This window comes from Mustela erminea, chromosome 3 (genome assembly GCF_009829155.1).
Source record: "Mustela erminea isolate mMusErm1 chromosome 3, mMusErm1.Pri, whole genome shotgun sequence".
Taxonomy (NCBI): Eukaryota; Metazoa; Chordata; class Mammalia; order Carnivora; family Mustelidae; genus Mustela; species Mustela erminea.
In genome coordinates, this window is record NC_045616.1 from 14350015 (window position 1) to 14363484 (window position 13470).

General features: G+C 57.2%; 2 protein-coding genes across 3 annotated transcripts in view; one reads left to right on the forward strand and one right to left on the reverse strand.

The window, feature by feature from the left end:
- Window positions 1-990, forward strand: part of MRNIP (MRN complex interacting protein) — a 26139-nt gene extending 25149 nt beyond the window's left edge. For both annotated transcript variants that reach the window (XM_032335295.1, XM_032335296.1), the window contains one exon: window positions 807-990. In XM_032335295.1, the coding sequence (XP_032191186.1) occupies window positions 807-970 (164 nt within the window). In that variant the 3' untranslated portion in view covers window positions 971-990. The remainder of the gene's footprint in view (window positions 1-806) is intronic.
- SQSTM1 (sequestosome 1) lies at window positions 307-11032 on the reverse strand. The gene is made up of 8 exons (XM_032335293.1): window positions 10778-11032; window positions 8913-9008; window positions 8171-8400; window positions 7916-8057; window positions 7098-7178; window positions 2513-2724; window positions 2131-2326; window positions 307-1181 (listed from the first exon to the last, which is right to left on the reverse strand). The coding sequence occupies exons 1-8, from the start codon at window positions 10980-10982 to the stop codon at window positions 1030-1032; spliced, it is 1314 nt and encodes a 437-aa protein (XP_032191184.1). The 5' UTR covers window positions 10983-11032; the 3' UTR covers window positions 307-1029.
- Window positions 11033-13470: the final 2438 nt, after the last annotated feature.

Genomic DNA, 13470 nt, shown 5'->3' on the forward strand with positions numbered 1-13470 from the left:
TCAAATAAAATCTTTTTTTTTTTTTTTTTTTTTTTTTAAAGATTTTATTTATTAATTTGACAGAGAGAAATCACAAGTAGACGGAGAGGCAGCCAGAGAGAGAGAGAGAGGGAAGCAGGCTCTCTGCTGAGCAGAGAGCCCGATGTGGGACTCGATCTCAGGACTCTGAGATCATGACCTGAGCCGAAGGCAGCGGCTTAACCCACTGAGCCACCCAGGCGCCCTCAAATAAAATCTTAAAAAAAAAAAAAAAGAAAAGAAAAGGACCAGAGATGATTTATACAGACTGTCAACAAGAACAAACTATTAAGTTGTCTCTGGTTGCAACATCTTTGATTAAAGTGCTTACCATTTAATTACAGATTGTTTGCAACACAGCAACAGAATGGTTACAAACGGGTTTTCTTACTGTGAAAGCAACAGACACATTCAAAAGTGAGAGAATTAGAGTGGTTATGGAACAGGCGGTATTCTGTGAGCACCAGCCTCCCTCTCTCAACCCCTCCTCAGTTGCAGATTGAAGAAGCCCAGGCTTGGACTGCCCTGTCTGCCCTGTCCTCCCCATCCTCACTCCTGCCCCACCTGACAGAATGTCTGCTGTCCTGGCTCTGAACTTGGAGCCGATCAGGTTTCCAGTGAAAATCAACTATAGGTCAGCTTACTATTACAGTCATTAAAAAAAGAAAAAGCGTAAGACCATTAGGCAAGACATTCTGGACTGCTGGTGTGATCCTGGTGGGGAGAGAGCAGTAGAAGGCCATCGGGCCTCCGCATCCTCCCAGCAAGGACTCTTTGTCCACCCACAGGAGCCAGCAGACGCTTCTCCGACATCGGCAGCCACACACATGGGCCTCCCCCTCCCATCACTTGCGCTACAGCCCTGGATGGCTTGGTGCATCCCCACCCCCAGATTCTGGAAGAAGAATGCAGAGAAACTGGCCCTGAGAGGGGCCCCGCTGTTCTACACTAGCTCAACAGCTCAACATGACCAGGAGACAAGAAGGGGGACGGGACCGGGGGCAGAAGCCGTCACAACGGGTGCTTCGAATACTGGATGGTGTCCAGCGCCGCCCCAATGTCATAGTTCTTGGTCTGCAGGAGCCTGGTAAGCCAGCCACCTTCGTCGGAGAAGCCCATGGACAGCATCTGGGACAGGGACTCGATGAGCCGGGGGTCAGCCTCTGCCAGGAGGAGGACAGAAGCCGTGAGGGGGGCAGCCCGCCAGCGCCCAACGGACCAGCCCTTCCACGAGCCCTCTGCCCAGCATAGTGACCCTCCCAGACAGCCAGACAAGCGCGTTCCAGAAAAGGCCAGAAGGTGAGGATTTTGAGCAGCTCTGAAAGGCTGTATGGTCTCCTAATTCGCTTCTGCCAATACAGCAAACTCCGCAGAGTCTGAATAGAAGCCCGCAGCTGTAATCCATGGCAACTTCTGTCCCGAATACTGACATCTGACCTTCTTCCAGTTTTCACATCTTGACCTCTTCCCAGCCATTATCCAAATGAAAAAATCAGGGCACCTGCCTAGGGGCTCAGTCGGTTAACTGTCTGCCTTCGGCTCAGGTCATGATCTCAGGGTCCAAGGATCGAGGCCCGCATTGGGTTCCCTGCATAGCAGGGAGCCTGCTTCTCCCTTTGCCCCTCACCCTCCCCCTGCTCATCCTCTCTAATAAATTAAAAAAAAAATTTTTGTTAAAAACAACAGTTTTTGGCCTATAAGTGTTAGCCTGCTGTCCCTGTTCCAAGGCAGAGATCAGTATCAGTAGCCCAAAGGGCCAAATGTGGCCACAGGTGGGTTTTCACCAGTTTTACTGTTTAATGTTATTGTGAGAATAATGAGCCTGAGCAAGGGATCAGCTGTCCCCTGCTCCTCAGCTGTGCTCCAGGCTGCCACAGTCCCCACCGGGCCTTACTCCCGTGCACACACCACCTCTCCACATTGCTGGGCATCCTGCCTGGCTCCAAAGGGACCCTGGCCATGGACCCCACCCAGAGGTCGACACCTTCCTCAGGGAAAATGGAGGTGGCCTCTAAGTCCGACGGCCTTCGTGATTCTGGGTCCGGACGCTAAAAGGAGGGGAGAGGATGTTCAGAGAGAAAAAGGCAGAAACAGTTGCTTGAAGCCACTTGCCTGGTGGCAGATGTGGGTACAATGCAGCTTCCTTCAGTCCTGTGGGCCCTTCCTGAGAAGAGTCTAGAGAGCCTGGCCCTTCGGATTCAGGCATCTGTAGAGACTGCAGTTCCCCTGTAGACGGGTCCACTTCCTTTGAAGACAAATGAGTCCAGTCTTCGTCTCCTCCCGAGCAGTTGTCCGACTCCATCTGCTCCTGGAACAGAAACCCCGTGAGCACACAGGACCCCCGCACCAAGCCCACCTGCCCCCAGCCTCCACTTCTGCAAATGGTAAGGAATGTTCAAGCAGCGGGTTGGCAGAACACCACAAATGCCCTAGACGGCCCTCTGCCGTCTGGTGGACTGTGTGCACGCCGGGGGTCGAGGTAGGAAGCACTTGCCTCGGGCAGCCCTGACTCCAGGGCAACCTTGTCCATCTGCTCCGCCAGGGACTGCGCCACGCCCTCCGCGTCCCCGTCCGGTTTGCTGGGGTCTGAGGAGCAGCTGCTTGGCTGAGAGCCGCACTTCTCCTCAGTGCTGGAGCTGCCTGGAGAGACGGGGGTGAGGCGGCTTCTTTTCCCCCCGTGTTCCACATCAATATCCACTTCGATGCCTGCAGAGACCGAGGAGGAAGCAAACACCTGTGAGGTCTCCGGAGGGCTTCCTGGCTGGGGACACAGCGTAGTGGGGAGGGGACCACACAGCGTAGGAGGGGGCCCCACAGAGTAGTGGGGAGGGGACCCAGCATACTGGGGGGAGCCACAGCGTGGGGGGTGGCACAGGATACCACAGCCAGAGTAGGACCAAGGCACAAGGCCAGCCCCCCCGCTGCCACAAGGCAGATGGCCGTTCACCTGACCTTCAGGATCCCCAAGGGCTAACTGCTGCCAATATCCTGGCCCCAAACCTTGGCTCCCAGCACGTCTGCTGACTTGTGCACCTTACTGGCCCTTCCTCTTCTTCCAAGTTAATGCAACCTTAATCTCAGTGAACATCCCAGGTCAGCACTGGAGCCAGAAAGCCCATAAAGAGCCCCTGTTTGCCCCATGTGGGCAGCGGGCTAGAAACAGGGAGCCACATACCAGCTGTGGCCAGAGAGCCCCAGCCACAGCACCCAGGACCACGTGAAGCCTCACACGTTGGGTGGGGGGTTGCGGCGCAGTGACAGGAAACCCAAGAATCCTGCTTGGCCTTGTGGGAAGCCCACTAGGAGGGAAGCCTGGGCCAGCCAGCAGGTCGCTTGCAGCCCCTCACAAGGGTGCACATGCCCACTGAGGGGACGGAGGGCAGAGTCACTGATGCTGTTTTTAATTAATTTATCAGACGGCCACATGCCCCCAGCTTAGACTCCAACCATTCCAGAAGGCTCAAGCAAAGATTCCTGGCCCCAACACACAGCCCGCCCACTCCCCAAAGACAGCTTTCACCCCACGCCGCCTTTTTTCTGATGGCTCGAGTTCACTGCTTCTTGTTCTAGATCAACACTTAGCTCCCCTTCCCTGTCCTTTCAGAAACTCTTCAGTGAAAACCACACTCAGCGTTGAGGTGAACGCCACTACATACAGCTTTGCTCTGCCCTCATATGTGAGCGTTTCAGCTGGGAATGGCACTCGAGGTTGAGAAGCCAGTTCTGTTCAGACCTTCACAGTCACTGGTTGATCCACAGTCTTCTGGTGTTGGCCCCTGGAACTCTCAAGCTCTTACAGTAACCTGGAGCATTTCCAGAGCCTCCCGTTCTCCAGAGGGCTCTGCTCCAGGACAATGAGGTCTGGAGAGGAATCTCTTCTGGTCACTGTCCAGGGCACTTGGAGTCCTTTTCAATCTAGAGGTTAATGTCCTCTGGGCCAAGATGGTCTTATATTCTTTGTTCATTTCCTTCCTTCACTTTTGTCTGCTCCCTTCACAGAATTCCTATTAGCTGTCCTACCCTGGGCCTCTGGGAATTAATCCTTGATTCTTCCCACCTTTTTTCTCTTCTCACCTCTATTTTGTTTTTGGAGTATTTCCTTAAAGTGACCTTAAATCTGAGCCTTCTTTTAAGTTCTTTATTCTGGCTATTTTTCTTAATTTCTTTAAAAAAAAAAAAATGTTCTTGAACTGTTTATCTGTTCTTAAGATACCAGTTGTATCTTGTTCTTTTTTCAAGGATGGAAAAGCTGGACACTGACATTCTCTTTCCTGTAAAGCCCGACCCCAAGTTCCTTCTCGTCCATGTGCAGGAAGTGCCCAAAAGGCTGGAGACCGTGGCCTTTGGACCCTACCAAGGCCCTCTCAGAGGGCCAGAGCCATCACTCGTCTCCCTCTGGAGGGTGGCTGACTGAGTGCCTGGCCAGGCAGCGGAATCCCAGGTGGCAGAGCTGTGGGACCTGGCTCTGGCCTGTCCGGCCTCTACTGAGCAGGGACGCCCCAGCCAGATCCACTGCCCATTCACGGGGCCCAATTTCAGGCTGGTGCCTCACCCTGCCCTGTGTCCTTAGGGCTGAAGCTTCCCTGTGTCAAATGCTCCAGCAACAAAGCATCAGGTCTTGTGCATGCGTGGGCAAGGACCAGCAGCTGGCTGACCAGCCAGTGATCTCCATGTGATCCTGAAGAGTGACCTTCAACCACCCACACCACCCCCTACCCAGTTCCTTGGCCTTTCCTGACAGGCCCCAGGACCCCTGAGCAGGCACGTGGGTTTCCACGCTGCTGGTCACCACCCTTAAACTCTTCCCACCATTCAAGGCATGAGGTCTTCTTACCTTCTCTAGCACTTTTTCCCCCTTTTCTTTGTCCATGTTGCTTTATATTCCTGTGTTTAATCCCTTTACTGCTACTTTGGTACAGCATGAGGAGCAAAGAGATAAAAGTGGGCTTAGCTACCAATACCCTCATCTGAATATTTAAGTCCTTTTTCTCCTTCTATCCTCCCCCAACTTTTCGTCATGAATGGTTCAAGCATGGGTGTCTGAGTGGCTTAGTCAGTTGAGCTTTTGGGCACTTAGTTTCAACTCACGTCATGATCTCAGGGTCATGAGCTAGAGCCCCACATCGGGCTCTGCACTCACTGGGAAGTCTACTTGAGATTCTCTCTCCCTCTGCCCCTCCCTCCCATGTGCTCTAAATAAATCTTTTTTTTAAATAAATCTTTAAAAAAAAAAAAAAGGTTCAAGCAAACAGAAAAGTTGGAAGGACCTACAATAAACACCCATACACAGTCTTGGTTTTCTATGTGGACAAATGACAGGACTTCCGTAAATGAACCAGAGAGATTCTAGAACCCCAATTTCTCCAACAGATGATAACCTGAGACCTAGGGGCTTACAGACTGTACCACTGGTTGTGGCCTGCTTCCCTGGAGCCTGTGAAGGGGAGGGTCTTCTGAAGACCCTGGGACAAGGAAAGGACCTGCGGTTTTGGGTCGCAGAGGTCAGTGACTGCAAACTCGGGCTGGGAGTGGTCCCAGGCCTCAGCAGCGGACCTGCTCAGCTGGCTCTCAGGGCACCTACCAAACAAGGCCTTGGGGCGGTGCTTTAAAATTGCTGAGTCACTCATAGTCCACCCTCTGGGAGGTGTTACTGGCTGTCCCTCTGGGCCCCTGCTCTGGGAAGAGTCCCTTCTAGGCCATTAGCATAGGAGTCATCCTAGCTCTCAGGACCTCCTAAGAAAGAAAATACCCAGAGTTCTATTGAGTTTAATCAATTCCGCAAGTGGCTTTCCTCAACTGAAACCATTCAGAGGCATAGGTACTGAAACTGTCCTTGTGTGAGAGCTTCAGGCTCCTCCCTAGTGGGTACACAGCAACTCCCATCCGCTCTGCAAGACCTGAAAAGGCCTTTACCCTTATCCTACACCTCTGAGCGTGGCCAAAATTATTCCCCTCTATCCCAAGTGGGAAATCCGGGTCACGTTCTAAAACAGGCCACACACTCAGATGGGCCTCACGATGGACAGCAAGTGGAACTCAAAGTCCCTGGCAAGCCTTTGAAACTCACAGCTGCTAGGCCTGACCCACAACCAATTTGCCAGAATCCAGAAGGTGGACCTGGGACTCTGCAGTTTCAAGATTCCCTACCTGGATCTAGAATGGGGTTTGGGACTCCACAGCTTGTCTGGTTTGTTCTTTTAGCGAAAGACTTTGTTCTTCAGAATAATTTTAGGTAAGTTTCCATACGCCAAAACATACCAAAAAACAAACAAACAAAACACCCCGTTGTTGGTGATTCGGAGGCTCAACCAGCCTTAAGAACCACTGGCCATTTACCAGCTTCCAAAGAGAAGCTTCCCGTCCTCCTAAATCATGCCTCCCGTCACAGCATCTCGAGTGGCAGCTGGGCTTCAGCACCAGCTTGTCTCCTGATGAGAACCTGGTCACCGCCCCTCTGCTATCCTGCTAGAAAGCATTAAAAACATCCGTTCTTTTCCTTGCTCTCCAGAGCCTTTAACTCCAGTGTGAAACTGCAGTCTGCACAGTTTCACGGAGGAGCAACACCAGGAGGTCCCCACTGAGCACCGTCCCCGCCCAAAGGAGGGGGAGCTGGAATGCCCTCAAGCTGGGGGCAAGAACAGGCCTGCCTCCCCTTCCCATCAGCATCCGCTCACACTTGGACACTCGCTGCCATGGCAGTCACAAAGTAGAGCACGACTCTAGTCAGAGATCACGGGTCCACTGCACCCTTGAACCAGAAGTCCTAGTCCTAGTGGACTCCCACTGCTGCAGGGCCCAGCCCTGTAGCAGAGGCTACTGGGATCATCCCAACCTAACACTTGTAGATTCCACTTCACTCCACAGGGAAAGTTCCAGAAGGTGTCAGGGAATTCAACTTTGAGTGGCCTGTGGTGCAGCGCACGGTGAAGACTGGCGTGAGGTGACAAATGCTGGCTAGCCCTCAAGGCCCAGAAGTCACCATTCCTCCACGGCGACCCAGGTGGTGACAAGCAACCCACCAGCCACCCCCTCACCAAGTAAAACACTGCTGCTCTCAAAGGACAGAGGCCACCACTTACCCAGAGGGCTCAGGGCAGCGGCCACACTCTCCCCTACGTTCTTAAGGAAATTCACACTGGGATCCTCCGACGGACCAGCAGCTTCAGTTGCCAAAAAAAAAACAAAAAATGTCCAAAGCAGAATTCAATACCTGTTACCATCCTATCACCTTCCTCACAGGTGCCCCCCATCCCGGGGGGTCTTGTCCTGGCAGCCTTCCCAAACTCTCTCCTGCTCTCGGCTCCTGTGTGCCCCTGGTGCTCAGCCCACGGGGGATTTGCTACATGCGCTTTACAATACTGACCACGTTCTAGCTCAAACATCCCCACCTTTGTTCCAAAGAAAGAGGACATCAGAAGACAGTAGTTAATAAGATCAGAATAAAACCAAAATCCAGAATTCTGGAACACAAGCCAGATGTTAAAGCTCTTCACTTCCGGACTGTGTTCCAGAATACTTGAGCAGGGGCCCCTGGTCGCCTCAGTCAGGAGAGCATGCAACTCTCAGAGCTCAGGGTTGGGAGTTCAAACCCCACACTGGGTGTAGAGCTCACTTTAAAAAACAGAAGCTTGTCAAATAAATAAATAAAATCTTAAAAAAAAAAAAAAAACTTGATGAGGGTGCAGTTTAGGGCTGAGCACTCAGCTAGTACAGGCAAATGAGCAGCCTCGGGCACTCTATGTGTGCAAGGAAGAGAAAGGGGACGCTCCCCACTCCCCAGGGCTCTGTGAGCTAAGGGACACCACCACAGCCATGCAAGACTGCAGGACATGGGGAAGGCCCCCAGGCCGCCAGCTGGCCACCTCCCCCATCAGAAGCCAGCAGACGCAAGCCTCACCTGGTTCTGCCGCAGAGCTGGGCCGGGCGTCCCCTGCCCGGGGAGGACGCGGGCTCCAGTTCCCTGGTGGGCCCATCTCCCAGCCGGGCCACCCAAAGTACCCGTGTTTCAGCTTCCGCAGCCAGCGGCTGTGAGAGAAGCCCTGGGGGCAGGGAGGAACAGAGGGGCCCAGTGACACCAGAGCAGAGGACTCCCCCACCTCCAGCCCCTGGCCCTCCGTGCCCCCCACCCCGCCTGCAGTGCAGCCCTGCTCACCTCAGGTAAGGGCCCGAAGGCAGCAGGGAGAACCAGCTTGCTGTGCTCCCGGTGCAGGCCCTTCCCCTCGCAGGCGGCACACAGGTCATAGTCCGGGCAGACACTGCACTTGTAGCGGGTCCCTACCACCGGCCCATTGCAACCGTCACAGATCACGTTGGGGTGCACCAGGCCGCGGGGCATCTCCTGAGCACACGGGGGGCGGTGGTCCCGCCGACACTCCTTCTTCTCTGCAGGAAGGGCAGAGAGCCAGAAGGTGGGACCCCACAGTTCCCGCTCATCCCCACGGGGGAGGGGGGGGGGGACGTTCAGTGAACGGGCCCCTGGCCCTGCTCTCCAGACACGGGGTCCGTGTGCAACCCGGCTGTTCAAGTGACAGCAGCAGGGGGACCCAAGAACCTGCCATGAGGCTCCCAGTCCTGCTCCTGGTACCCAGTACAGGGGGCCCGGGCAAGCAAGAGGCCGCAGGGAGTGCTGCCCCCCCATTAAAATAAGCCCCACTGCATCCCCAAAGCCGCCTGTGGCACCTGGCTGGGGCAGCATCAAGAGTGAACCCAGAGATCCCCAGGCCCAACCCCTGTGGGACTCCTCTCTCAAGCCAAGCACAGAGAGGACGGAGTCTAGCTCTTAAAGAACCCCAGGACCTTCCCTGCTGCTCAGAGGGGATTGCTCAAGAACTTCAAGCAGGTTTTATTTAGCAAGAAGCACCCGGCTTCAGGGGGCCCCCAGAACAAGCCTTTACCTTTAATGTAAATACGGAAGATGTCATCCTTCACATAGGACAGTGCCATGGTCAGTTCCTCGTCACTGGAAAAGGCCACCAAGTCTCCGTCCTCATCTAGATTGTTTACAAGACAGCATGTGAGCACCAGAGGCTTCTCAATTGGACCCAAGCTGCTGAGGACGCAGGCTGGTACTAGAGGGGCATCTGCAGGCCTAGGAACTGAGGCACACCTGAATGAGCCAGTGCCCGGTGGGGCGGAGGCCAGACTGCCCACTCACTGTGACACTGCCTGGAAGGTAAGCTCTCCGACATGAGCCCTGGGTTCCCACGGGAGAAAGAGCATGTGCCAGCAAATGGGGGTTGCTGAGGGCGGGGGGCGGCTGGGGGGGCGTACTGCAGCTGCCACTCTGCCTCTGAGCCAGCAGCCCCTTAAGCAGGCACTGCCTCGGTCCATGTCTGGCCAGGCCAAGACCCATCTTCAACTGTAGCAGACCCCCACCCGTGATGGATTCCTGGGGGCCCAGCCCCTCCAAAGGCCTTGGGCCTTTGGCTTTTTAGGAAAGCCAAGAAGAGCAGTCCACCTGCCTGCTTCCGCCCCCAATAAAGCTACAGGATTTGTAATGTACTCTCTGATTTTCAGTTTAGCAAACGGTGCTGAAGTCCCAACATGCAGGCCAAACTAGCCCCCGCACCTGCAGGCTGGGCCAGCTCTGTGGGCCCAGGACACAACATCTTCCATAAGAACAAGCACAGCGTCAAAAAGTGATAACCCAAACCCCCACCAGCTAAGGAGCGGACGAACAAAACGTGGTTATGTGCGTAGAACGGCCTGTTATTCAGCACAAAAAGGAATGAAGTCCAGACACAAGCTACAACACCCCTAAACCTCGAAAATGTTACGCTGAGTACAAGCCGGTTGCAAAAGAGAAGGAAAACAGAGGGCTCCTTGTCGACAGGAAACGTCCAGAATAAGGAAATCAATCAAGAAAAACATTAGCGGTTGCTTAGAGCAGAGGAGGAGGAGAGCTACCTATGCCTTAGCTAAACCTTAGGCCCTTTCTCAGATGATGTAAAAGGCTCTAGTCTAGAACTGTTCCCGCAATGGGGGAGTTACACGGGAAGTAGATTAAAGCTCCATGAAGCTGTCACAAAAACAAACAAGCCAGGAACAGGGTGGGCCAGCTGGCAGCGCTCCTAGGGAGGGCCCGGCACTGCCCCTCCCCGGGGCCGGCCTTGGCAGCCCGCCCCCTCCCGGCCCGGACCGGCTCCCCCGCCCCCACCCTCAGAGGCCAGAGCCCACACCGGCACCGCAAGAGACGGAGCGCGTTCCTGGGCATATCCGCTGACCTGCTGCAGGACGGCCCGACTGGGTCGCCCTGCCCACGGCCGGCGGGAGAACGTCTGCACCCAAGCCGGCCTCGGGCGCTCCTAGGCCGCTCCCGCCCGCTCCTCCCCGCCGCCAGCGCCGCCCCCAGCTGGCTCGCCCGCCCGCACGAGCCGCCTGCACGCGCCCCTGTGCTGGTTGGCCCGCCTCCCCCGCCAGCCCTTCCTCCGCGGCCGGCCGGCTCTTCCCGGGCCCGAGGCGGCCCCGACTCGGCCGCAGCAATCGGTCAGCGTAACGCGAGTGCCCGTCGCCGGCAGGCGAGGACGCCCCAGTGCGCCCGGGCCCCGACCTGCGACATCACGGCAGGGAGGGGGGAGAGGCCGGCGCCCCCGGGTCTGCGACCCCGGCCCCCGCCGGGAGGGCCACCCCCACCCCCACCCCGCGGGCCCCCCCAGGCCGGAGGAGCAGAGGCAGCCACCCGCCCCGCCCCGCCCCGTGCTGCCCGGCCAGCCGGCGTCACGGCTCCCCGCAGCCCCCCGAGGGCGCCCGGCCCGCTCACCGCGGTAGTGCGTCTGGAAGCCGCCGGGCCGCAGCACCGGGAACAGGGCGGCCACCCGGCTCAGCAGACGCTCGCAGGGCCCGGGCCCGGCCGCGCCCTCCGCCTCGGCCTCGGCCTCGGCGCTGAAGCAGAAGCTGAAGCGGCGGATCTCTCGGGACGCCTCCTCCTTGCCCAGAAGGTAGGCCTTCACGGTGAGCGACGCCATCACCGCCTGTCGGGAGGTTGGGGACTAACCGGGCCGCGATGACGGCGGGCGAGCGCCTTTATAAGGATCGCGGGAAGCTCCGCCCCTCCCGGCCTCCTGGGGGCGGGGTCTCCGCGCCCCGCCCCTCCGCGCCGCCCTGCGCGAGCCGCCCTGCCGAGGCCCCGAGCCCGCTGCCCCCTCCCGTATGTCGCCCTCCCACCCCCGCTATCCTCTCACGGTGTCCCGCACCTCCCTACAGCCGACCCCCTCCTCACTGTCCTCAGTGTCCCCGGGACTCCAAGAGGCCCTCCCGGGACTCCGACCTCTAAGGTTGGGCTTCGACCTCCTCACCTGCGGGAAAGCACCCACGGGGGTCCCGCCCCGGAACCCTCCCAGGCCTGGGCCTGACCGTGACTCAGCAAAGCAGAACGAAGGCCGCCGGAGATGCCCGGCGCAGCGGCCCGAAGCCCCAGGCCAGAACTAACTGGCTCCCGAGGTCCTATGCGGGACACTTCACTCTTCACAGCCTCCCATCCATTGGAAGAAGTCGGCTTTCAGTTGGCATCCCGCTCCAGCGCCTCCAGCATCTTCCATGATGGCCCCTTATTGGAGTGAGGGACATACCCCCAGTCGGGCCTGAGCATCAGAGGAGCTCCTGGTGGGTAAGGCTGAGAGGTGCCTCAGGAGCACGGGGTCTCCTACCCCCACCTGGTCCTGGTGCCTCAGTGGCCCTCAGGTGTTCACTATAGCCCAAGAGACTCCCCAAGGGCAGCCCGACCCCAGCAGGTCAGCACAGAGTTCAGTTCCACAGGTGGTGCCCAAAGGGCTGGCGTGGCCTCGGGCCTGTTGGCCACATGGGCATCCCAGGAGTCAGACCAACAGCTGTCCAGCTAATAACCAAGAAACACGGTTTTATGGAACCAAACCCACCAGTTCACAAGGTCTGGAGGAAGGTGGGGGGAGGGTCTTCCAAGGAGGTGGGCAAGAAGGGTAGATCACCCTATGCAGTCTCCCAGGTGGGGTCCTGTGAGTAGAAGGCAGACTTGCTGAGTCATGTCCTCTCATGGTGGGGTTTGGGGGAGCAGGCAAAAACCTCAAGGGATGGGAAACCCAGAAGGGAAGGGTGGGTGGACTTGGCTGTCAGGTGTGAAGGCGATTTGCTTATGGGAACACAGCAGAGTGTAGATGGTCCTTCCCAAGGAGCTCCAGAGTAGGCACACCCCTTTAAAAAGGACATATCCTCGCAGGCCCCTCCCTGCATCCCTGCTGTGAGCCTGGGAAAGGCACCTGATGCCCACTGCCCCAGGGTCAGAGGATGGACAAGGGGCAGTTCTGGGCAGAGGCTGCCGCGGCCCACAGGTGTCCCAGGGCAGCCTTGACCCAGAGCCCAGCTTCCCGCTCCCCCCAAGTTTCAGTGGCTTCATTGGAGCGAGGGGGTGCAGATGGAAAGCCCAGGGGCCCTGGGAACCTCGGGTCTCAGGAAGGGCTCGAGGTGTAGGCCCTGTCCAAATAAGCAGGGGGAATAGACGCTTGCCGCCAGAACCTCCTTTGCTTTCTGAACTTTTGGCCCCATTGGGGACTGTGGTGGGTTTTCGAGGACGGATGGAGAGCTTAGGGGGAAAGAGGGTAGCAGGAAATGGCCCCAGGGAAGCCAACCTGGAGGCCCCCACCCCTGGAGAGTCCCTGCTCTGGCCTTCCCAGGATGCCCTCCTGCTGAGCTGAGCCCTGGCCCTGGCCCTGCCCAACTCTCCTCCCCCAAGGCCAGTGAGAAGTAAACAAGGCGGCAGCTGGGGAACCCCCTGGCAGGGCCCTCTCGAGGCCTGCGGGGAGAGGTCAGGTGGTCTGGCCGGCAGTGAGTCAGCGTCCCATGACCACCCGTCATAACAGGGGGGATCCCTGCCCCACTGCCACCTAGCTCGGTGACATTTTAACAGGCAGCTATGCCGCCGAGGTGGGGAGTGGGGAGCAGTACTCCAGAGCCCACAGAGGCCCCAGTGGCAGCAGGGAGACCAGAGCCAGCCAGACCCTGTCCCTGGGGTCCCAGGCCCCCTTCTGAGATCTGCTGCTGTCCCCTCCCAGGACTCCACGAACCTCCCCTGTGCCCACTGGGACATGAATCAGAAGACCCACCATCCACCAGTTCTGTCATCTTTAGGCATATGAGAAGCCTCTCAGTCTCCCCATCTCTGAAATGGGACTAGAAATGGGGCTCCTCCCAGGGAGCTGGCTGGGATTTGGCTGCCTTTGGGGACATCAGCTGGGGTGTCAGGAAGGAGACTACAGTAGGGTTTGAGGTGCGGAGCAGAGAGAGACATGAGTCAGGGGTTTCTGGGGGAGGAGCAGGGGTGGCTGGAGGGTCATCTGACTGGGTTTATTGCCCTCTCTAGGTTGTAACCCCCCCAAGGCCTCCTCCCTTACAAAAGTAATCCCATCCCTTGACCACGGACTTTTGATGTTCGGTGTATTTTCTTTGGGGTATGGAGCCAAGCCTACAGGTGGTGCTGGGGCA